Source organism: Rhinoraja longicauda, chromosome 24 (genome assembly GCF_053455715.1).
Source record: "Rhinoraja longicauda isolate Sanriku21f chromosome 24, sRhiLon1.1, whole genome shotgun sequence".
NCBI lineage: Eukaryota > Metazoa > Chordata > Chondrichthyes > Rajiformes > Arhynchobatidae > Rhinoraja > Rhinoraja longicauda.
In genome coordinates, this window is record NC_135976.1 from 36,310,926 (window position 1) to 36,335,712 (window position 24,787).

Sequence of the window (24,787 nt, forward strand, 5' to 3'; positions counted from 1 at the left end):
TGTCTTTTAAATGTCGTAATGGTCCCTGTAGTCTCAGTCTACCCCACGACAGAAGGGGTGGATAGAATGGTGGAGTAGATCTGTGGGCTGAATGGCCTAATTCTGCACCAACAGCTAATGGACTTCCATGGGAATCAGACGGCTTTTGTGCCAGACGTCAGGAGATCCCTGTAAATTTGTCGCGTGTCTGAGATTCCTTCACACGGATGACTAATGTGTGACTGACAAAGGGTTAATCTTCCTGGGTCCGTTTGTCAGCTTCAGCTTTTGTTTTTGGTACTTCGATAATGTCATGAATGGATCTAGATGCTTTTCATTGCTTTTGGATGTCCGGTAGAAACACACGCTTTGTTCTTCAATTAGATATTAAATGTCAGCAGCCCATGCTTTCTGAACATGTCAACATCACAGCAGGATTTGGTCCTGTATATAGATACGAGGACACAATCTCCTTCACCTGCAGTGATGGTTATGTGATGGATGGCGAGAGTGTCATTAAATAATAATAATAATAATAATAATACATTTTATTTATATAGCGCTTTTTATATACTCAAAGACACTTTACAGAGATTTTGAGAACATAGGGAAATGAATAAATAGATAAATAAGTAAATAAATAAATGAACAGAGAAAGGAGACAGAAGGTGAGGTGACCTTCAGTGGTTGAAGGCAGTACTGAACAGGTGAGACTTCAGCGATGTTTTGAATGTGGTGAGTGTGGGGGAGTCTCTAATGTGGAGGGAGCGGTGAATTTGTACCCTCACCGCCCACCTGCAAACGTGGTGAGTGAACCATTCCTAAACTAGAGGCTAGAGCTGCATCTGCAGTGAAAGGCAATTCAGAGTAAACATTGCGTTTCAGTGGCTTGCTGCTCTTAACTCCAGCAAACTCGTTAAAAGTTGAGCTTTTGTGATTTAATAGTAAAAGAAATACTGCTCACATTTCAAAATGAGATCCATCGTTGCTATTGTTTACGGGCACATTGGAAAGTAAATATTGCTACGTAGAAAATAGGTGCAGGAGGAGGCCATTTGGCCCTTCGAGCCAGCACCGCCATTCATTGTGATCATGGCTGATCATCCACAATCTGTAACCCGTGCCTGCCTTCTCCCCACACGCCACAGTACCAGGACTACAGCGACCCACATGCCCACACACCACAGTGACCCCCACACCCACACGCCACAGTACCAGGACTACAGCGACCCACATGCCCACACGCCACAGTACCAGGGCTACAATGACACTCCACTCACACCCACACCCACACACCTGCACCAACCAGCCAGAGACATTCTCATACAGGCAGCATACTCTGTTTTTCTAACGAGATCATAATCATAGAGTCACCCAGCACGGAAACAGACCCTTGTTGTGTTCTTTAAAAAGATACAGTGAGTCCGACTGTGTTTTTACGCGAGTGTTTATTCAACCGCACATCTGCTCCACCGGGCTCCTCCCTGTCGCTCTCTGATGACCCCTCTACCAATAGACCTGTGTAGTCTTAAAGGCACATTGCAATAACACCACATCTCCCCTTTCTAGAATCAATCGGTAGACTGCGGTTGATTCACCAGACCTTAGAGGATTATTCTGCCTCTTTAGCTGGAAGGTCTGTTCCTATCTGAACTAAATTAATTCAACATAAGTACATGTAAACACATTGTCTTAGTGAAAAGGATTTTACCCTTTTCACTAAATTAGAAAAACATTTTTCTTTAGAAACTCTCTTTTTTTTCCCACTTATAGTTCAACCTATCTGGTCTCATCACTCTTCTCCCAAACCTGGTTCTGGGAGTGGATGGCAGTTCTGGAATGTTCTCTTTTGGTGGCTCTGCTGAGCTTTGCTCTGGAATGTTCTCTTTTGGTGGTTCTGCTGAGCTCTGCTCTGGAATGCAACCCAGTCGGGAGTTGCTCTTTCATACCACCCCCACTCTGGTCCGGCAAGGGTTTCATGGGAATTAGATGGCGACGGTTTTGCCTGACCGTCCCGTGAGGTCCCTCCACGATGTAAGAGCGGGGGGCGGTGTGGCTGCCGATCACAGCTCCAGCTTCGCCTTGATCCGTGACCCACACTTCTTGTCCGGGAAAGAGCCTGTCGAGACTCCATGCACGATGCCGCAGGTTGTACCGTTGTGCATCTCTGATTCTCTTCTCCTTTTCCTTCTACGCAACCACCTCATTGTCGGGAAGAGCAGGATTCAGCAGGGCTGGAAGTGTTGGTACCGTAGTGCGAAGCCTTCTCCCCATAAGGAGTTGGGCCGGGCTGTACCCGTTTTGCAGTGGGGTCGCTCTATATGCAAGTAAAGCGAGGTAGGGATCCGCCGCTTTCTTCAGGAGACCCTTCACTGTCTTGACTGCACGTTAGGCCTCCCCGTTACTCTGAGGATATCTCGGGCTGCTTGTGACGTGGCGGAAACCATACGACTTTGCAAACGCAGCAAAGGCGGTTCCGGCAAACTGAGGCCCATTGTCTGTGACCAATGTCTCCGGAATGCCGTGACGTGCAAACATTGATTTGAGGTGGTGGATTACATCTGTCGACTTGGTGGGGCTGAGTGGAGCGATTTCCACGTATCTCGATGCATAATCCACTACCAGCAGGTAGTTCTTGCTTCCCAGCATGAACAAGTCAGCTCCCAGCTTTTGCCATGGTCGGCCTGGGTATTGTGATGGCATCAGTGGCTCTGTATGGTTCTGTCTCTCTTTGCTGCATGTCCGGCAGTTGAGGACCAATTCGTTCAGCTGCTGACTTAGTCCAGGCCACCACACTGACCGTCGTGAACGCTCTCTACACTTCACCACTCCCTGGTGACCTTCATGTAGTCTGGTCAGCACGTCGTTCCTCATAGTTGAGGGTACGACTAATCTGTCCCCTTTGAGTAACAGTCCGTCATTTACCGTGAGCAATGCTTGTTCTGCCCAGTACAGCCTGAGTGCCGGTTCACCGTTGCTATTCGTTGGCCATCCTTCCTGACACAGCTGCATTACCCGTGTGCACACACTGTCCCTTTGTAGCTCCCCTCTCAACTCATCCAGGTAGGCAGTGCTTGCCGGCAGGTTCTCTATTATCATGTCCACATAGATGTTTGTATTCTCAAACAACTCCTTTTCGTCAGGCGTTTCCCCCATTTTCACAGGAGCACGCGACAGCGTATCAGCTGTCCACAGACACTTTCCTGGCACATGAGAAATGGAGTAAGAATAGCGCATGAGGCGCATCCAGAAACGCTGAATCCGTGGAGGGAGAGCATCCAGTGCCTGTGACCCCAGCAGACTCAGGAGAGGCTTATGATCCGTCTCCATCTGGAAGTGTTTACCGATGAGAAAGTTGCGGAACCTTTCACAAGCCCAGGTCAGGCCCAAGGCCTCTTTCTCCACCTGCGCGTATCTCTGCTCCGTCTGTGTGAGAGATCGCGACACGTAGGCTACCGGTCGGTCTCCACTCCTCATCCCATTTTTGGAGAAGTACACTTCCCAGGCCGTAAGATGACGCGTCTGCTGAGACTTTGCATTCACGGTTCGTGTCGTACATGGCTAGTACAGGTGGGGATACCAGTGCATTTTTCAAATCTTGAAAGGCTCTTGCCTGGTCGATGCCCCACAGCCAGCAGTTCCTCTTTGACAGGAGGTCTCGCAGAGCCTTGTCTCTCTCTGCTAGTTGCGGGATGAACTTCCCCAGCTGGTTAACCATTCCGAGAAAGCTCCTCAGCTCACTCACATTGGTCGGCTCCTCCATCTTCCTTACAGCCTCAGTCTTGCTCGGGTCAGGACTAATGCCACTGGAGGAGAGGACATGACCAAGAAAGGTCACCTCTTCCTTCGACAGGTCACATTTGTCAATGTTAAGCGTAATGCCCGCCTTTTGGATCCTCGCCAGCACAGTATGCAGACGAACGTCGTGCTCCTCTCGTGTTTGGCCCCAGACCAGTACATCATCCATGTGGCAGACGATTCCCTCGAGTCCCTCCGTGACCTCTGACACCATCCTATTTTGAAAGTGTTCGGGGGCAGAGGCAATGCCGAAAGGCAGCCGCTTGAAGTAGTAACGACCGAAGGGTGTGATGAATGTTGTGTATTTTGCTGAGTCTTCGGTCAGGGGTATTTGCCAAAACCCCGTGTTGGCATCCAACTTGCTGAATATTCTGGCTCCAGCCAGCATCCCCAGTGTTTCCTCCACCGATGGCAGGATGTACTTTTCTCGACACACCGACTCATTGAGGTTAGTGAGACTGTCTTTTTCGGCACCACCACCATGCCTGAACACCAGTCAGTAGGCTCTTCAACCCTGGTGATTAACCCCAGGCCTTCCATGCGGGACAGTTCTCGCTCGACTTTACCCATCAGCGGCAACGGAATCCTTCTGGGTGTCTTCAATGAGAACGGTTGGGCCCCTGGTTTCAGCTTGATGGCATACTGCTGTCGTACCTCCCCGAGACCGCTGCATAGCTTCGGGTAGCTAGTCTTAAGTGTCTCTATGGTGATGCTGTCTAGCCGAACCACAAGCTCCAGCTTGCCGATAGCAGGCCTCCCCAGCAATGCAGTGTGCAGGTGTCTTGTGACGTAGCCAGCCCAGCGACGCCCACAACTTCTAGTGGACTCCTCCCGGGTCCCAGCAGTGGCTTGGTTGCTTTACGGAGGGTAGGTGGATCGCTGTTTCTATAGATCTCTTTAAACACGGTGTGGGGTAGGACTGTAACATCGGCGCCGGTGTCAATTTTGAATGACACGTTATTATCATTTATGTCGATGTTTACCATCCATGGCTCTCCATCGGCTGTGACGCTGCCTAGGAACATAACATCCTCGTCCTCTTCAACTTCCTGCATGGTTTTGGGTGATCTACACACACGCTTGTAATGTCCCTTTCTCCCACATAAATGGCATTTCGCATCCTTTGCCGGGCAATCCTGCCTTGGATGGGACTGAGAGCTGCCACATTTATGGCACTGTACACTTTTCCCCCTGCTGTGTTGGGCGCTGTGTGTTTTGAGTTGGTGGCCATAAGCCTGGTGAGGTTTGTTTTTGGCACCTTTACTACTGCTCTTATACACTCTGTCCACAGATTTAGCATCACTTGTCTCTGTCCTGGTGTCACCTCGCAGAGAAGATTGTTGCCGTTTCACCTCCTCACTCTGCCTCGCCATATTGACGGCCTTTTCCAGCGTCAATTCTGCGTCAAGCTGCATACGTTCGGACAGCCGCTTATCCATCAGTCCGACAACAAGCCTGTCGCGTATCAGCTCGTCGTGTAGCACACCCGTAGTTACAGTGCTCTGCCAGCGCATATAACACAGTGACAAAGGCATCCACTGTTTCATGTTCTTCCTGCCTGCGCATGTTGAACTTGGCATGCTCATAGATTATATTTTTCTTTACTATGAACAATCGTTGGAAGCCATCGCGCACCCCTATGTACGTTGCGCTTTGTGCTACTGTCAGGTTTAACCCGCGCAGAACATCGTCTGCCTCATCTCCCATGCAATAAATCAGCGTGTTAACTTGATTATCTTCGGAGCTGGCTTTCAAGTTACTTGCCAGACGGAACCTTTCCAACCTCCGTATCCATTTGGCCCACTCTTGCGGCTTTGAAAAGTCGAAGGACTCCGGAGGCTGGATGCTAAATGTAGCATTTGGTCCTACTGCGTTGTCCTCTTGCATGTCGCACTCTTCTTTCTCTTTTGCCGTCAACGAGCTCCAAACGATAGTTGTTCGACTCAAAGTACACTTCACGCACCCTACAGGACTTCTGACACCATGTTGTGTTCTTTAAAAAGATACAGTGAGTCCGACTGTGTTTTTACGCGAGTGTTTATTCTACCGCACATCTGCTCCCGCCGGGCTCCTCCCTCTCTGTCGCCCTCTGATAACCCCTCTACCAATAGACCTGTGTAGTCTTCAAGGCACATTGCAATAACATCACAACCCTTCGGCCCAACTTGCCCATGCTGACCAAAGTACTCCATCTCCTCTAGTCCCACCTGCCCGCGTTTGGCCCACATCCCTCTAAACCTGTCCTATCCGCGTATCTCATAGAGTCATAGAGTCCTACAGCACAGAAAGAGGCCCTTCGGCCCATCGTGTCCGTGCCGCCCGTTACCAAACACAGTCTAATTTTAATCCCATTTTCCCGCATTTGGACCGTAGCCCTGAATGTTGTAGCATTTCAAGTGCCCATCCAAATGCCTCTTAAACGTTGTGAGTGTTCCCGCCTCCACCACCACCCCAGGCAGTGAGTTCCAGACTCCAACCACCCTCTGGGTGAAAAAGTTCTTTCTCACATCCCCCTGAAACCTCCCTCCCCTTACCCTGTATCTATGTCCCCTCGTTGTTGAACCTTCTACCAGTGGAAGAAGTTCCCCGCCATCTACCTTATCTATGCCCCTCATGATCTTGTACACCTCGATCATGTCCCCTCTCAGCCTTCTCTGCTCCAGGGAAAACAACCCCAGTCTGCTCAGTCTCTCCTCATAGCCGAGGCCCTTCATCCCTGGCAGCATCCTGGTGAATCTCCTCTGCACCCTCTCCAAAGCTATCACATCCTTTCTATAATGTGGTGACCAGAACTGTACACAATACTCCAGCTGTGGCCTCACCAGTGTTCTGTACAATTCCATCATTACCCCCCTACTTTTATATTCGATGCCCCGACTAATGAAGGCCAGTAACCCATATGCCTTTTTGACCACCCTGTCCACCTGTCCTGCTGCCTTCAAGGACTTGTGTACCTGTACTCCAAGGTCCCTCTGTACCCCCGTCTTCCCTAGGGTCCTTCCATTCATGGTGTACTCCCTCTCCAAGTTATTTCTGCCAAAGTGCATCACCTTGCACTTTTCAGGATTAAATTCCATCTGCCACTGCTCCGCCCATCTGACCATCTCATCTATATCTTCCTGCAGCTTGCAGATCCCTTCCTCGCTATTCACCACCCCCCCTACCTTTGTGTCATCTGCAAACTTGCTGATCATGCCCTGTACGTTGACATCCAGATCATTTATGTAGATTACAAACAGTAAGGGACCCAACACCGATCCCTGTGGCACCCCACTGGACACCGGCCTCCAGTCACAGAAGCACCCTTCTACCATCACCCTCTGCCTTCTGTCACTAAGCCAGTTTTTTTATCCATTTTGCCAAGGTGCCCTGGATCCCATGGGCTCTTACCATCTTGACTAGTCTCCTGTGTGGGACTTTGTCAAAAGCCTTACTGAAATCCATGTATACCACATCCACTGCACTACCCCCATCTACCTCCTTGGTCACCCCTTCAAAAAATTCAATCAAGTTAGTCAGACACGACCTTCCCTTAACAAAGCCATGTTGACTATCCTTAATTAACCCTCGATCCTCCAAGTGAAGACTGATTCTGTCCCTCAGAATCTTTTCTAGCAGCTTCCCCACCACCGATGTCAGACTCACCGGCCTGTAGTTCCCAGGTTTATCCCTACTGCCCTTTTTAAATAATGGCACCACATTAGCTATCCTCCAGTCCTCCGGTACATCCCCTGTTGCAAGAGAGGCTCTGAAAATTTGTGCCAGAGCCCCCGCAATCTCCTCCCTTGCCTCTCTCAGCATCCTGGGATCCATCTCGTCAGGGCCCGGAGACTTATCCACTTTGAAGCCTGCCAGAGCCTCCAGCACCGCCTCCCTGTCAATAGCAATATGCTCAAGAACATCACAACCCTCCTGCTCCATTTCTAAGTCCGCATCGCCCTCCTCCCTCGTAAAAACAGATGCAAAAAAATCATATAAAACATCTCCTACATCCTCTGGCTCCACCCACAGCTTTCCACTATGGTCCCTGATGGGCCCCACTCTTTCCCTCGTTATCCTCTTACCCTTGATATACTTATAGAACACTTTGGGATTTTCTTTTATTTTGCCCGCTACTGCGATCTCATGGCCCCTTTTTGCTCTCCTCATTTCTTTTTTAAGAACCGCCCTACACCTTCTGTATTCCTCTAATGATGCCTGTGCCTTAAGTTCTTTATGCCTTCCAAAAGCCCCCCTTTTTTTTCGAATCAATCCTACTATATCGTTCGACATCCAAGGTTCTTTGGACTTGTTTGTCCCACCCTTAAACTTTAGGGGAACATGCTTCCTCTGTACTTTTTCAATTATTCCTTTGAATGACTCCCACTGTTCTGATGCGGTCCTCCCCACGAGAAGCTGATCCCAGTCCACCAGGGCCAACTTCTGCCTTATCAGATTAAAATCGGCCTTGCCCCAATTTAGAAATTTTCCTCTTTCCTCTGGTCCCTCTTTATCCTTTTCCATTACCACCTTAAATATCACTGAAGTGTGAGTCATTGGGGGGAGGTTGGTTTGCGTGATGGTCTGGGCTGCTGGCCTTGCCGAGGCAGCGTGAGGTGTAGATGGAGTCAGTGGGAGGGAGGTTGGTTTGCGTGATGGTCTGGGCTGCTGGCCTTGCCGAGGCAGCGTGAGGTGTAGATGGAGTCAGTGGGAGGGAGGTTGGTTTGCGTGATGGTCTGGGCTGCGTCCACAACTCTCTGCAATTTCTTGTGGGTCTCGGATGGAGCTGTTCCCAAGCCGTGCTGTGATGCAGGAGAGGGTTATGATGTGACGTTGTCCCCCTGGCCTCTAACGCACTGCATTTATTGCCAGCTGTCAGGTGTGCTGCACCTCCGTCCATCCAAAGAGGGGATGTGTCCGACCTGCATGGCATGGACAGATGGGAATATGGAATGGTGGCCACGTACTCCTGCCATTCTCTCTACACCTTGATCGGGCAAAAGGAGATTTACTGCTCAGCCTCTGGAAACTGGAGCCACCCCCCACCCACATGCAAAGGTGAGGGGAACTCGCCAACCACTCACTCCACCAGCCGACCTCATCTGTAATGAAGAAACTCACCCATTACATCTCTCCAGAGTTCCCCCCCCCTGTCCCACTGAGTTACTCCAGCATTTTGTATCTCAATAAGTTCATAAATCATTGGAGCAGAATTAAGCCATTCGACCCCTCAGGTTTACTCCGCCATTCAATCATGGCTGATCTATCATTCCCTCCTAACCCCATTCTCCTGCCTTCTCCCCATAACCCCGACACTCGCACTAACCAAGATGCTGCCTGACCCGCTGAGTTACTCCAGCACTCTGTGAAACGTCATCTATCCATGTTCTCCACAGATGCTGCCTGACCCGCTGAGTTACTCCAGCACTCTGTGTCTATGTTTGCTATAAACTAGCATCTGCAGTTCATTTTTATTAATTTTATTTTATTCATACTTTCATTAATTTTTAATACTTGGCCCCACCTTGTCCATGCCGACCAATATGCCCCACCTGCCTGCGTTTGGCCCATATCCCTCCAAACCTGCCCTATTCATGTACCTGTCCAAATGTCCTTTAAATGTTGTGCTCGTCCCAGCCTCAACTACCTCCTCTGGCAGCTCGTTCCATACACCCACCACTCTCTGTGTGAAAAAGCTGCCTCTCAGATTTCTATTAAATCTTTCCCCTCTCACCTTAAACCTGTGTCCTCTGGTTCTCCTACGCTGGGCAAGAGACTCTGTGCATCGTCCCGATCTATTCCTCTCATAATTTTATACCCCTCTATAAGATCACCCTCATTGTCCTGCGCTCCAAGGAATAAACTCCTAGCCTGCCCCACCTCGCCCTGTAGCTCAGCCCTCGTGTCCGGGCAACATCCTCGTAAATCTCCTCTGCTTTTTCCAAATTAACAACATCCTTCCTACAGCAGTGTGACCAAACCTGAACCCAACACTACTGGTATGAATAGGCAATGTGGCACAGTGGGTAGAGCTGCTGCCTCACAGCGCCAGAGACCCGGGTTCCATCCCGACTACGGGTGCTGTCTGTACGGAGTTTGTACGTTCTCCCCGTGACCTGCGTGGACTTTCTCCGGTTTCCTCCCACATTCCAAAGACGTGCGGGTTTGTAGGTTAATTGGTTTGGTGTAAATGTAAAAGTGACCCTAGTGTGTGCAGGATGGTGTTAGTGTGCGGGGATCGCTGGTCGGCGTGGACTTGGTGGGCCGAGGGTCCTGTTTCCACGCTGTATCTCTAAACTAAACTAAACTAAACTGCATTGCCAAAGCCACTGATTGCAGGTGAGACTAACGATGTTTCTCTGGGCAGTCGTTCGCTGCGATTCGCCAGAACCTCCAGCAAACAGCCATGTCATGTCAGGATTTGGATTTGGATTAAAGTACGGTGACATGATAACCTACAGGTGTGGCGTTGGCTATGACATGATCGGCAGTGGAGTCATCGAGTGTTCTGAAGACAACCAGTTTCATCCTGCTCCACCAACCTGCAACTTAAGTAAGTAACCGTCTCTCAAAGCGCCACCTGTCAACCCAATACATATTCATTGTCACAGAGTCACAGAGTGATACAGTGTGGAAACAGGCCCTTCACAGAGTGATACAGTGTGGAAACAGGCCCTTCACAGAGTCACAGAGTGATACAGTGTGGAAACAGGCCCTTCACAGAGTCACAGAGTGATACAGTGTGGAAACAGGCCCTTCAGCCCAACTTGCTCACACTGTCCAACTTGTCCCATCTACACTAGTCCCACCTGTCTGCATTTGGTCCATATCCCTCCAAACCTGTCCTATCCATGCACCTGTCTAACTGTTTCTTAAATGGTGGGTTAGTCCCTGCCTCAACTACCTCCTCTGGCAGCTTGTTCCATACACCCACCACTCTTTGTGTGAAAAAGTTACCCCATAAATTCCTATTAAATCTTTTCCCCTTCACCTTGAACCTATGTCCTCTGGTCCTCGATTCCCCAACTCTGGGAAAGAGACTGTGCATCTACCTGATCTATTCCTTTCATGATTTTATACACCTCTGTAAGATAGAGACCCAGCCTACTCAACCTCTCCCTGTAGCTCACACCCTACAGTCCTGGCAACATCCTTGTAAAGCTTCTCTGCACCCTTTCCAGCTTGACAACATCTCTCCCATAACATGGTGCCCAGAACTGAACACAATCGTCTAAATGTTGTCTCACCAAAGTCTTATACAACTGCAACGTGACCTCCCAACTTCTGTACTCAATACTCTGACTGATGAAGGCCAATGTGTCAAATGCCTTTTTGACCACATTATCTACCTGTGACTCTATCTTCAAGGAACCATGCACCTGTACTTCTGCTCTACAACACTACCCAGAGGCCTACCATTCACTGTGTAGGTCCTGCCCATGTTAGACATCCCAAAATGCAACACCTCACACTTCTCTGTATTAAATTCCATCAACCATTCCTCCGCCCACCTGGCCAATCGATACAGATCCTGCTGCAATCGTTCACAACCATCTTCACTATCTGCAAAACCGCCCACATCCGTGTAAAGATTTTGATTTTGGATAACTGATCAAATGAAACAATCAGCGGCTAAAAGATCGGACCACACGTGGATGAAATCAGTACAAACTCAGTTCAGTTCAGTGTAGTTTATTGTCACTTGTGCCGAGGTACAGTGATAAGCTTTTGTTGTGTTCTGACCAGCCAGCGGAAAGACTATATGTGATTACAATCGAGCCGTCCACAGTGTAGAGATACATGATAAGGAAATAACGTTTAGTGCAAGGTAGAGTTCGATCACGGACTGTCCAAGGGCACCTGATGAGGTGGATAGTAGTTCAGGGCTGGTCTCTGGTCCAACAGGCGAGTAGAGTGGCTCCCTGCAGCGAATGCAGCGCCGGAGACCCGGGTTCGATCCTGACTACGGGCGCTGTCTGTAGGAAGTTTGTACGTTCTCTCCGTGACCTGCCTGGGTTTTCTCCGAGATCTTCGGTAGACTTAAGAGATACAACACGGAAACAGGCCCTTTGGTCCACCAAGTCCGTGCCGACCAGCGCACTCCAAAGACGTACTGGTATGTAGGTTAATTGGTTTGGTGTAAATGTAAAAATTGTCCCTAGTGTGTGTGGGATATAATATAATATAATATAATATAATAATAATAATAATATTCATTTATTGTCATTGCAACGAGTACAACGAAATTAAAAAACAGCCAATCCTGACGGTGCGTACAAACATATATGCAATAAATGCAAAAACAAATAAATACATAAATACAATTAAATTAAGTACAAGATTTTTTAACGGTGTTGCCTAGTGCACAGGTAGTGTTCAGTTCTCGTATGGCCCTGGGGTAAAAACTGTTCTTAAGTCTGTTTGTTCGGGATTTGATTGACCTGAAACGTCGACCAGAGGGCAGATGAACAAACAGACGGTGGCCGGGGTGGGATGGATCTTTTATTATTTTGCCTGCTCTACTGAGGCAGCGCAGGCTGAACAGGTGCTCCAGGGAGGGCAGTGAGCAGCCGATGATTTTCTGGGCCGTCGTGATGACCCTCTGAAGGGCCTTCCTGTCCTTTTCTGAGCAGCTGGCATACCATGTGGTTATACAGTATGCCAGCACACTCTCGATGGAGCAGCGATAGAAGGACAACATGAGCTTCTCCTGCAGGTTGGTTTTCCTGAGGATCCTCAGGAAGTGGAGTCTCTGCTGTGCCTTCTTTACTGTGGTGATGGTGTTGGTAGACCAGGTGAGATCCTCTGCGATGTGCGTACCCAGGAACCTGAAAGCTGGTACCCTTTCCACGCAGACCCCATTGATGTAGAGTGGGTCGTAATCTCCACTGGTTTTTCTAAAGTCAATTATAAGTTCCTTTGTTTTGGAGGAGTTCAGGACCAGATTGTTCACTGAACACCATGCTGCCAGCCTTTGGATTTCATCCCTATAGGCTGTCTCATCTCCTTCTGAGATAAGTCCAACCACAGTCGTGTCATCCGCGAACTTGATGATGGTGTTGGTGGGATGGGTGGGGGCGCAGTCGTGAGTGTAGAGGGAGTAAAGGATAGTGTTAGTGTGTGGGAATCACTGGTCGGCATGGACCAGGAGGGCCGAAGGGCCTGTCTCTCAAAACTAAACTAACCTAAACTAAACAGTCAGAGCAAGTAGAAGGTACTTTGTGCGGGATTGGTTCTCTGAGCGACGGAGTTTGATGTTTTGCTGTTCTGACAGCTGGGTGTAACCAAATCTACAAAGTCCTTCATGGATGGATCGAGAATGAGCAGCCCGTTTACGCACGACATGATCCGGTCAGGTACAGGTGCCACAGGGGCTACAAGCTGACCGGCAGTGAAACCATTCGGTGTACGGGCAGGAACGAGTTCGATGTTCCCGCACCCACGTGCCAGCGGAGTGAGTGGCCATTTTGTTTCATTTCATGTTTCATGCATCTTGTTGTGTTTTATGACTCCTGGAATAAATAAAGTTTGCTCGCGGGACAGGCAGCATCTCTGGAGAGAAGGAGTGGGTGACGTTTCAGTCTGAAGAAGGGTCGAGACCCTTGAAACGTCACCCATTCCTTCTCTCCAGAGACGCTGCCTGTCCCACTGAGTTACTCCAGCTTTGTGTGTCTCTCTTCGGTTGAAGCCAGCATCTGCAGTTCCTTCCTACACATAGTTCTTTCGTATGGTATCGTTACCTTTCTTTTGCAGGTTCGAAATTATAACACTTTAGACTTCAGAGATACAGCGGGGAAACAGACCCTTTGGTGCACTGAGTGCGGGCCGACCAGTGATCGGCGACCAGCGATAGCCCCTCAGCGATAGTACACTAGCACTATCCTACACATACTAGTGACAATTTACAGAAGCCAATCTACCTGCAAACCCACATGTATTTAGAGTGTGGGCGGAAACCGGAGCACCCGGAGAAAACCCACGCAGGTCACGGGGAGAACGTACAAACTCCGTACAGACAGCGCCCGTAGTCGGGATGGAACCCGGGTCTCTGGCGCTGTGAGGCAGCAGCTCTACCCGCTGCACCACCGTGCCGCCCAGTATTAGGTTCTCGAGCTGTTATGGGCATGCTTGCAGAAGGTAGTTCATCTTAACATCTGCAGTTGGAAAGTTACAAAAGAATATTCTGAGGGACAGGTTATACAGGCATTTGGATGGGCAAGGGCTGATTAGGGACAGACAGCATGGGTTTGTATGTGGGAGGTCGTGTCTCACAAATCTGATTGGTTCTTTTGAAGACATGACCAAAAAGGTTGATGAGGGCAGAGCTGTAGATGTTATGTATGTCGACTTCAGTAAGGCATTGGACACGGTTCCACAGGGTAGGCTGCTCTGGAAGGTTAGATCACATGGGATCCAAGGAGAGATAGCTAAATGGACAGCACATTGGCTCCATGGAAGGAAGCAGAGGGTGATGTTGGAAGGTTGCTTCTCGGACTGCAGGCCTGTGACTAGTGGTGTGCCTCAGGGTTCAGTGCTGGGCCTGTTACTGTTTGTCATCTACATCAATGATTGGATGAGAACATACAGGGCAAGATTAGCAAGTTTGTTGATGATACAAAAGTGAGTGGTTTTGCAGATAGTGAAGGTGATTGTGAATGATTGCAGCAGGATCTGGATCGATTGGCCAGATGGGCGGAGGAATGGTTGATGGAATTTAGTACAGAGAAGTGTAGGTGTTGCATTTTGGGATGTTGAACAAGGGCAGCACCTACACAGTGAATGGTAGGCCTCTGGGTAGTGTTGTAGAGCAGAAGGATCTAGGAGTGCAGGTGCATGGTTCCTTGAAGGTCGAGTCACAGGTAGATAATGTGATCAAAAAGGCTTTTGGCACATTGGCCTTCGTCAGTCAGAGTATTGAGTACAGAAGTTGGGAGGTCACGTTGCAGTTGTATAAGACGTTGGTGAGACTGCATTTAGAATATTGTTTTCAGTTCTGGGCACCATGTTATAGGGAAGATATTGTCAAGCTTGAAAGGGTTCAGAGAAGATTTACGAGGATGTTGCCAGGACTAGATGGTGTGAGCTGTAGGGAGAGGTTACGTAGGCTGGGTCTCTATTCCATGGAGCGCAGGAGGATGAGGGGAGATCTTATAGAGGTTTACAATTTCTTGAGAGAAGTAGATCGGGTAGATGAACAGAGTCTCTTGCCCAGAGTAGGGGAATCAAAGACCAGAAGACATAGGTTCAAGGTGAAGGGGAAAAGATTTAATAGGAATCAGAGGGGTCACTTTTTCACACAGAGGGTGGTGGGTGTATGGAACAAGCTGCCAGAGGAGGAAGTTGAGGCTGGGACTATCCCAACATTTAAGAAACAGTTAGACAGGTACATGGATAGGACAGGTTTGGAGGGATATGGACCAAGCGCAGGCAGGTGGGATGAGTGTAGCTGGGACATGTTGGCCAGTATGGGCGAGTTGGGCCGAAGGGCCTATTTCCACACTGTATCACTCTGTGGTCACTTTACAGGTTGTGGTTGCAAAATAATGCCTGCAAAGAGTTCGAGATCAGACCCGTCTCAGATCCAGTAGCACACAGGGGCCTACTCTGCTTTAAACGGGGCGTGTACTGCGGCATGTGCAGGTACCACCTTCACTACGCCGGCAGGTGTGCACAGGCAAGGCTGTGTCAGGTGTGTCCTGGTCTGACCACAGGTGCGCCTGGCCATTGCGGTCAGGCTTGATGCAACAACAGGTGAAAAATCAAGGTCCAGGGGCGGCAGGTAGAGCTGCTGCCTCACAGCGCCAGGGACCCGGGTTCAATCCTGACCACGGGTGCTGTCTGCACGGAGTTTGCACGTTCTCCCCGTGACCTGCGTGGGTTTTCTCCGGGTGCTCCGGTTTCCTCCCGCATTCCAAAGACGTGCAGGTTTGTCGGTTGATTGGCTTCTGTAAGGTGTAAATTGTCCCTAGTGTGTGCTGGAAAGTGTTAGTGTGTAGGGGTCGCTGATTGTCCCTAGTGTGTGCAGGATAGTGTTAGTGTGTAGGGGTCGCTGATTGTCCCTAGTGTGTGCAGGATAGTGTTAGTGTGTAGGGGTCGCTGATTGTCGTGAGTGTGTGCAGGATAGTGTTAGTGTGAAGGGGTCGCTGATTGTCCCTAGTGTGTGCAGGATAGTGTTAGTGTGTAGGGGTCGCTGATTGTCGTGAGTGTGTGCAGGATAGTGTTAGTGTGTAGGGGTCGCTGATTGTCGTGAGTGTGTGCAGGATAGTGTTAGTGTGTAGGGGTCGCTGATTGTCGCGAGTGTTTGCAGGATAGTGTTAGTGTGTAGGGGTCGCTGGTCGGCGCGGACTCGGTGGGCAGTTTCTGCGCTGTATCTCTAAAGTCTAAAGAGATGTAATGAGGTGGAGTGTTTGGGAGTTAATCCTCACTCGCTCACTGGAGGCCTGGCTGGTCGCAGCGCTACACAGGGTTGGGTCAGTAGTAGCTGACCGTCAGTGACATCGTGCCCAGGGTTTGGCCCTGCCCCAGTGTGCCTCCATCTCTGCTGCTCCCCCTCCTCACCAAAGACCCCTCTGTTCCTCTCCTGCAGTTCCGTGTGCCAAACCCAGCAGATTCCACAACGGGGAGATTACACCAGATCGACGTTGGTACGCCTACGGAGATGAAGTCACGTTCAGATGTGCCACTGGATATCGGGTGATCGGCGAGGACAGGGGTCGGTGCAGTGATGATGGGACATTCCACCCATCTCCCCCCCGGTGTGAGAGAGGTAAGCAGCCCGTCCACAACCATGTATGAGGCCATTCAGCCCATCGAGTCTGCTCCTCCATTCAATCACGGCTGATCTATCTCTCCCTCCTAACCCCATTCTCCTGCCTTCTCCCCATTACCCCTGACACCGGCACTAATCAACAATCTATCTATCTCTGCCTCAGAAATACCCCCTGACTTGCCCTCCACAGCCGTCTGTGTCCAATATTCCACAGATTCTCCACCCTCTGACTCAAGAAATTCCTCCTCATCTTCTTTCTGATGGAACGTCCTTTAATTCTGAGGCTGTGACCTCTAATCCTAGACTCTCCCACTAGTGAAAACATCCTCTCCACATCCACTCTATCCTGGCCTTTCATTATTCAATAAATTTCAATGAGGTCCCCCCTCATTCTACTAAACTCCAGTGAGTACAGGCCCAGTGCTGTCAAACGCTCATCATAGGTTAACCCATTCATTCCTGGGATCATTCTTGTAAACCTCCTCTGAACCCCCACTAGAGCCAGCACATTCTTCCTCAGATACGGGGTCCAGACTGCAAAAAGTCTATCCCTTTCTCCCAATTCCTCCGTCTACGCTGCATCTGCGCCCGGGATGAGGTGTTTCACACTAGGGCATCAGAGATGTCCTCATTCTTCAGGAAACGGGGCTTCCCCTCTTCCATTATAGATGAGGCTCTCACTAGGGTCTCTTCTACATCCCGCAGCTCCGCTCTTGCTCCCCCTCCCCCCATTCGTAACAAGGACAGAATCCCCCTCGTTCTCACCTTCCACCCCACCAGCCAGCGTATCCAACAAATCATCCGCCAACATTTCCGTCACCTACAACGGGACCCCACCACTGGCCACATCTTCCCATCCCCTCCCCTTTCTGCGTTCCACAGAGACCGCTCCCTCCGTAACTCCCTGGTCCACTCGTGCCTTCCCACCCAAACCACCCCATCCCCGGGCACTTTCCCCTGCAACCGCATGAGATGCAACACCTGTCCCTTTACCTCCCCCCTCAACTCCATCCAAGGACCCAAACATTCTTTCAAGGTGAGACAGAGGTTCACCTACATTTCCTCCAACCTCATCTACCTCAACCTCAACCTTTTCTGGATGAGGGAATTGAATGCAACATCTCCAAGTTTGCGGATGACACGAAGCTGTGGGGCAGTGTTAGCAATGAGGAGGATGCTAGGAGGCTGCAACGTGACTTGGATAGGTTAGGTGAGTGGGCAAATGCATTAATAATATATCGTCCAAATCATTAATATATATTGTAAATAACTGGGGTTCCAGCACTGAGCCTTGCGGTACCCCACTAGTCACTGCCTGCCATTCCGAAAAGGACCCGTTTATTCCTACTCTTTGCTTCCTGTCCGCCAACCAATTCTCTATCCACCTTAACATTGAATCCCCAATACCGTGTGCTTTAAGTTTGTTCCCCAATCTCCTTTGTGGGACCTTGTCGAAGGCCTTCTGAAAGTCCAGATATAACACATCGACTGGTTCTCCCTTATCCACTCTACTAGTTACATCCTCGAAAAATTCTATAAGATTCGTCAGGCATGATTTGCCTTTCATAAATCCATGCTGACTTTGTCCGATGATTTGTCCAAAAATTATCACTAATGCATCCACTATTTCTGAGGCTACTTCCTTAAGCACTCTGGGATACAGCCTATCTGGCCCTGGGGATTTATCGGCCTTTAATCCATTTAATTTACCTAAAAAAGGGCGGCATGGTAGCGCAGCGGTAGAGTTGCTGCTTTACAGCGAATGCAGCGCCGGAGACTCAGGTTCGATCCTGACTACGGGTGCTGCACTGTAAGGAGTTTGTACGTTCTCCCCGTGACCTGCGTGGGTTTTCTCCGAGATCTTCGGTTTCCTCCCACACTCCAAAGACGTACAGGTATGTAGGTTAATTGGCTGGGTAAAATGTAAAAAATTGTCCCTAGTGGGTGTAGGATAGTGTTAATGTACGGGGATCGCTGGGCGGCACGGACTTGGTGGGCCGAAAGGGCCTGTTTCCGGCTGTATATATATGATATGATGATATGATAACACCACTTCCCGACTAACCTGGATTACCCTCAGTTCCTCCATCTCATTAGACCCCCGGTCCCCTGCTATTTCCGGCAGATTATTTATGTCTTCCCTAGTGAAGACAGAACCAAAGTAGTTGTTCAATTGGTCTGCCATCTCCTTGTTCCCTATGATCAATTCACCTGTTTCTGACTGCAAGGGACCTACATTTGTCTTAACTAATCTTTTTCTCTTGACATATCTATAAAAGCTTTTGCAGTCAGTTTTTATGTTCCCTGCCAGTTTTCTCTCATAATCTATTATCCCTTTCCTAATTAAGCCCTTTGTCCTCCTCTGCTGGACTCTGAATTTCTCCCAGTCCTCTGGCATGATACTTTTTCTGGCTAATTTATTTGCTTCATCTTTTGTTTTAATACTATCCTTGATTTCCCTTGTTAGCCACGGATGCACTACCTTTCCTGGTTTGTTTTTTTGCCAAACTGGGATGAACAATTGTTGTAGTTCATCCATGCAATCTTTAAACGCCTTCCATTGCATGTCCACCATCAACCCTTTTAGTATAAATTGTCAGTCTATCTTGGACAATTCACGTCTCATACCCTCAAAGTTACCTTTCTTTAAGTTCAGAACACTTGTTTCTGAATTGACTTTGTCAATCTCCATCCTAATGAAGAACTCCACTATATTATGATCACTCTTGCCCAAGGGGCCTCGCACAACAAGACTGCTAACTAACCCTTCCTCATTACTCAATACCCAGTCTAGAATGGCCTGTTCTCTCGTTGGTTCCTCGACATGTTGGTTTAGAAAACCATCTCGTAAACATTCCAAGAAATCCTCTTCCTCAGCACCCCTGCCAGTTTGGTTCACCCAATCTATATGTAGATTGAAGTCACCCATTATAACTGCTGCACCTTTAGTGCACGCATTTCTAATTTCCTGTTTGATGCCATCCCCAACTCAACTACTACTGTTAGGTTGCCTGTACACAACTCCCACTAGCATTTTCTGCCCCTTAGTGTTTCGCAGCTCTACCCATATCGATTCCACATCCTCCGAGGTAATGTCCTTCCTTTCCACTGCATTAATCTCCTCTCCAACCAGTAACGCTACCCCACCTCCTTTTCCTTTATGTCTATCCCGCCTGAATATAGAATATCCCTGGATGTTGAGCTCCCAGCCTTGGTATCCCTGGAGCCATGTCTCCGTAATCCCAACTACATAATAATCATTAACAACTATCTCCACATTTAATTCATCCACCTTATTACGTATACTCCTTGCATTGAGACACAAAGCCTTCAGGCTTGTTTTTATAACACTCTTGCCCCTTATATAATTATGTTGCAAAGTGGTCCTTTTTGATTTTTGCCTTGGATTTGTCTGCCTGCCACTTTTACTTTTCACCTTGTTACCTATTCTTTCTACCCTCACTTTATACCGCTCTGTCTCTCTGCTCTTGTTCCCATCCCCCTGCCATATTAGTTTAAATCCTCCCCGACAGCACTAGCAAACACCCCCCCAAGGGCATTGGTTCTGGTGCAGTTGTACAGGGCATTGGTGAGACCACACCTGGAGTATTACGTACAGTTTTGGTCTCCTAATCTGAGGAAAGACATTCTTGCCATAGAGGGAGTACAGAGAAGGTTCACCAGATTGATTCCTGGGATGGCAGGACTTTCATATGAAGAAAGTCTGGATAGACTCGGCTTGTACTCGCTGGAATTTAGAAGATTGATGGGGGATCTTATAGAAACTTACAAAATTGTTAAGGGGTTGGACAGGCTAGATGCAGGAAGATTGTTCCCGATGTTGGGGAAGTCCAGAACAAGCGGTCACAGTTTAAGGATAAGGGGGAAGTCTTTTAGGACCGAGATGAGAACGTTTTTTTTCACACAGAGAGTGGTGAATCTGTGGAATTCTCTGCCACAGAAGGTAGTTGAGGCCAGTTCATTGGCTATATTTAAGAGGGAGTTAGATGTGGCCCTTGTGGCGAAAGGGATCAGGGGGTATGGAGAGAAGGCAGGTACGGGATACTGAGTTGGATGATCAGCCACGATCATATTAAATGGCAGTGCAGGCTCGAAGGGCCGAATGGCCTATTCCTGCACCTATTTTCTGTTTCTATGTTGCTATTGCATCCGCTGCTCCAGATGTGAAATTATTTACATCGGCAAAACCAAACGCAGGCTCGGCGATCGCTTCGCTCAACACCTTCGCTCAGTCCGCCTTAACCAACCTGATCTCCCGGTGGCTGAGCACTTCAACTCCCCACCCCACTCCCAGTCTGACCTTTCTGACATGGGCCTCCTCCAGTGTCATAGTGAGGCCCACTGTAAACTGGAGGAACAACACATATTTCGCCTGGGCAGCTTGCAGCCCAGTGGTATGAACATCGACTTCTCCAACTTTGGATAGTTCCTCTGTCCCGCTCTTCCCCTCCCCCTTACCAGATCGCCCACTGTCTTCCTACCTCCACCCATGTCCTTCCTTTGTCCCATCCCCCTGACATCAGTCTGAAGAAGGGTCTCGACCCAAAACGTTGCCCAGTCCTTCTCTCCTGAGATGCTGCCTGACCTGCTGAGTTACTCCAGCATTTTGTGAATAAATCCCTGTGGAGTGGTGCAGGGTTTGGCCCTGCCCCAGTGTGCCTCCATCTCTGCTGCTCCCCCTCCTCACCAAAGACCCCTCTGTTCCTCTCCTGCAGTTCCGTGTGCCAAACCCAGCAGATTCCACAACGGGGAGATTACACCAGATCGACGTTGGTACGCCTACGGAGATGAAGTCACGTTCAGATGTGCCCCTGGATATCGGGTGATCGGCGAGGACAGGGGTCGGTGCAGTGATGATGGGACATTCCACCCATCTCCCCCCCGGTGTGAGAGAGGTAAGCAGCCCGTCCACAACCATGTATGAGGCCATTCAGCCCATCGAGTCTGCTCCTCCATTCAATCACGGCTGATCTATCTCTCCCTCCTAACCCCATTCTCCTGCCTTCTCCCCATAACCCCTGACACCGGCACTAATCAACAATCTATCTATCTCTGCCTCAGAAATACCCCCTGACTTGCCCTCCACAGCCGTCTGTGTCCAATATTCCACAGATTCTCCACCCTCTGACTCAAGAAATTCCTCCTCATCTTCTTTCTGATGGAACGTCCTTTAATTCTGAGGCTGTGACCTCTAATCCTAGACTCTCCCACTAGTGAAAACATCCTCTCCACATCCACTCTATCCTGGCCTTTCATTATTCAATAAATTTCAATGAGGTCCCCCCTCATTCTACTAAACTCCAGTGAGTACAGGCCCAGTGCTGTCAAACGCTCATCATAGGTTAACCCATTCATTCCTGGGATCATTCTTGTAAACCTCCTCTGAACCCCCACTAGAGCCAGCACATTCTTCCTCAGATACGGGGCCCAGACTGCAAAAAGTCTATCCCCTTCTCCCAATTCCTCCGTCTACGCTGCATCTGCGCCCGGGATGAGGTGTTTCACACTAGGGCATCAGAGATGTCCTCATTCTTCAGGAAACGGGGCTTCCCCTCTTCCATTATAGATGAGGCTCTCACTAGGGTCTCTTCTACATCCCGCAGCTCCGCTCTTGCTCCCCCTCCCCCCATTCGTAACAAGGACAGAATCCCCCTCGTTCTCACCTTCCACCCCACCAGCCAGCGTATCCAACAAATCATCCGCCAACATTTCCGTCACCTACAACGGGACCCCACCACTGGCCACATCTTCCCATCCCCTCCCCTTTCTGCGTTCCACAGAGACCGCTCCCTCCGTAACTCCCTGGTCCACTCGTGCCTTCCCACCCAAACCACCCCATCCCCGGGCACTTTCCCCTGCAACCGCATGAGATGCAACACCTGTCCCTTTACCTCCCCCCTCAACTCCATCCAAGGACCCAAACATTCTTTCAAGGTGAGACAGAGGTTCACCTACATTTCCTCCAACCTCATCTACCTCAACCTCAACCTTTTCTGGATGAGGGAATTGAATGCAACATCTCCAAGTTTGCGGATGACACGAAGCTGTGGGGCAGTGTTAGCAATGAGGAGGATGCTAGGAGGCTGCAACGTGACTTGGATAGGTTAGGTGAGTGGGCAAATGCATTAATAATATATCGTCCAAATCATTAATATATATTGTAAATAACTGGGGTTCCAGCACTGAGCCTTGCGGTACCCCACTAGTCACTGCCTGCCATTCCGAAAAGGACCCGTTTATTCCTACTCTTTGCTTCCTGTCCGCCAACCAATTCTCTATCCACCTTAACATTGAATCCCCAATACCGTGTGCTTTAAGTTTGTTCCCCAATCTCCTTTGTGGGACCTTGTCGAAGGCCTTCTGAAAGTCCAGATATAACACATCGACTGGTTCTCCCTTATCCACTCTACTAGTTACATCCTCGAAAAATTCTATAAGATTCGTCAGGCATGATTTGCCTTTCATAAATCCATGCTGACTTTGTCCGATGATTTGTCCAAAAATTATCACTAATGCATCCACTATTTCTGAGGCTACTTCCTTAAGCACTCTGGGATACAGCCTATCTGGCCCTGGGGATTTATCGGCCTTTAATCCATTTAATTTACCTAACACCACTTCCCGACTAACCTGGATTACCCTCAGTTCCTCCATCTCATTAGACCCCCGGTCCCCTGCTATTTCCGGCAGATTATTTATGTCTTCCCTAGTGAAGACAGAACCAAAGTAGTTGTTCAATTGGTCTGCCATCTCCTTGTTCCCTATGATCAATTCACCTGTTTCTGACTGCAAGGGACCTACATTTGTCTTAACTAATCTTTTTCTCTTGACATATCTATAAAAGCTTTTGCAGTCAGTTTTTATGTTCCCTGCCAGTTTTCTCTCATAATCTATTATCCCTTTCCTAATTAAGCCCTTTGTCCTCCTCTGCTGGACTCTGAATTTCTCCCAGTCCTCTGGCATGATACTTTTTCTGGCTAATTTATTTGCTTCATCTTTTGTTTTAATACTATCCTTGATTTCCCTTGTTAGCCACGGATGCACTACCTTTCCTGGTTTGTTTTTTTGCCAAACTGGGATGAACAATTGTTGTAGTTCATCCATGCAATCTTTAAACGCCTTCCATTGCATGTCCACCATCAACCCTTTTAGTATAAATTGTCAGTCTATCTTGGACAATTCACGTCTCATACCCTCAAAGTTACCTTTCTTTAAGTTCAGAACACTTGTTTCTGAATTGACTTTGTCAATCTCCATCCTAATGAAGAACTCCACCATATTATGATCACTCTTGCCCAAGGGGCCTCGCACAACAAGACTGCTAACTAACCCTTCCTCATTACTCAATACCCAGTCTAGAATGGCCTGCTCTCTCGTTGGTTCCTCGACATGTTGGTTTAGAAAACCATCTCGTAAACATTCCAAGAAATCCTCTTCCTCAGCACCCCTGCCAATTTGGTTCACCCAATCTATATGTAGATTGAAGTCACCCATTATAACTGCTGCACCTTTAGTGCACGCATTTCTAATTTCCTGTTTGATGCCATCCCCAACTCAACTACTACTGTTAGGTTGCCTGTACACAACTCCCACTAGCATTTTCTGCCCCTTAGTGTTTCGCAGCTCTACCCATATCGATTCCACATCCTCCGAGGTAATGTCCTTCCTTTCCACTGCATTAATCTCCTCTCCAACCAGTAACGCTACCCCATCTCCTTTTCCTTTATGTCTATCCCGCCTGAATATAGAATATCCCTGGATGTTGAGCTCCCAGCCTTGGTATCCCTGGAGCCATGTCTCCGTAATCCCAACTACATAATAATCATTAACAACTATCTCCACATTTAATTCATCCACCTTATTACGTATACTCCTTGCATTGAGACACAAAGCCTTCAGGCTTGTTTTTATAACACTCTTGCCCCTTATATAATTATGTTGCAAAGTGGTCCTTTTTGATTTTTGCCTTGGATTTGTCTGCCTGCCACTTTTACTTTTCACCTTGTTACCTATTCTTTCTACCCTCACTTTATACCGCTCTGTCTCTCTGCTCTTGTTCCCATCCCCCTGCCATATTAGTTTAAATCCTCCCCGACAGCACTAGCAAACAACCCCCCAAGGGCATTGGTTCTGGTGCAGTTGTACAGGGCATTGGTGAGACCACACCTGGAGTATTGCGTACAGTTTTGGTCTCCTAATCTGAGGAAAGACATTCTTGCCATAGAGGGAGTACAGAGAAGG

At 48.8% G+C, this 24,787-nt stretch overlaps 1 protein-coding gene across 1 annotated transcript in view; it reads left to right on the forward strand.

Moving 5' to 3' along the window:
- LOC144605181 (C4b-binding protein alpha chain-like) overlaps positions 1 to 24,787 on the forward strand; it is a 39,077-nt gene that overhangs the window by 10,892 nt on the left and 3,398 nt on the right. Inside the window, exons 6-10 of the mRNA XM_078420270.1 lie at positions 8,629 to 8,814; positions 10,124 to 10,309; positions 13,031 to 13,210; positions 16,343 to 16,522; positions 21,262 to 21,441. Coding sequence (XP_078276396.1) covers positions 8,629 to 8,814; positions 10,124 to 10,309; positions 13,031 to 13,210; positions 16,343 to 16,522; positions 21,262 to 21,441 — 912 coding nt within the window. The remainder of the gene's footprint in view (positions 1 to 8,628; positions 8,815 to 10,123; positions 10,310 to 13,030; positions 13,211 to 16,342; positions 16,523 to 21,261; positions 21,442 to 24,787) is intronic.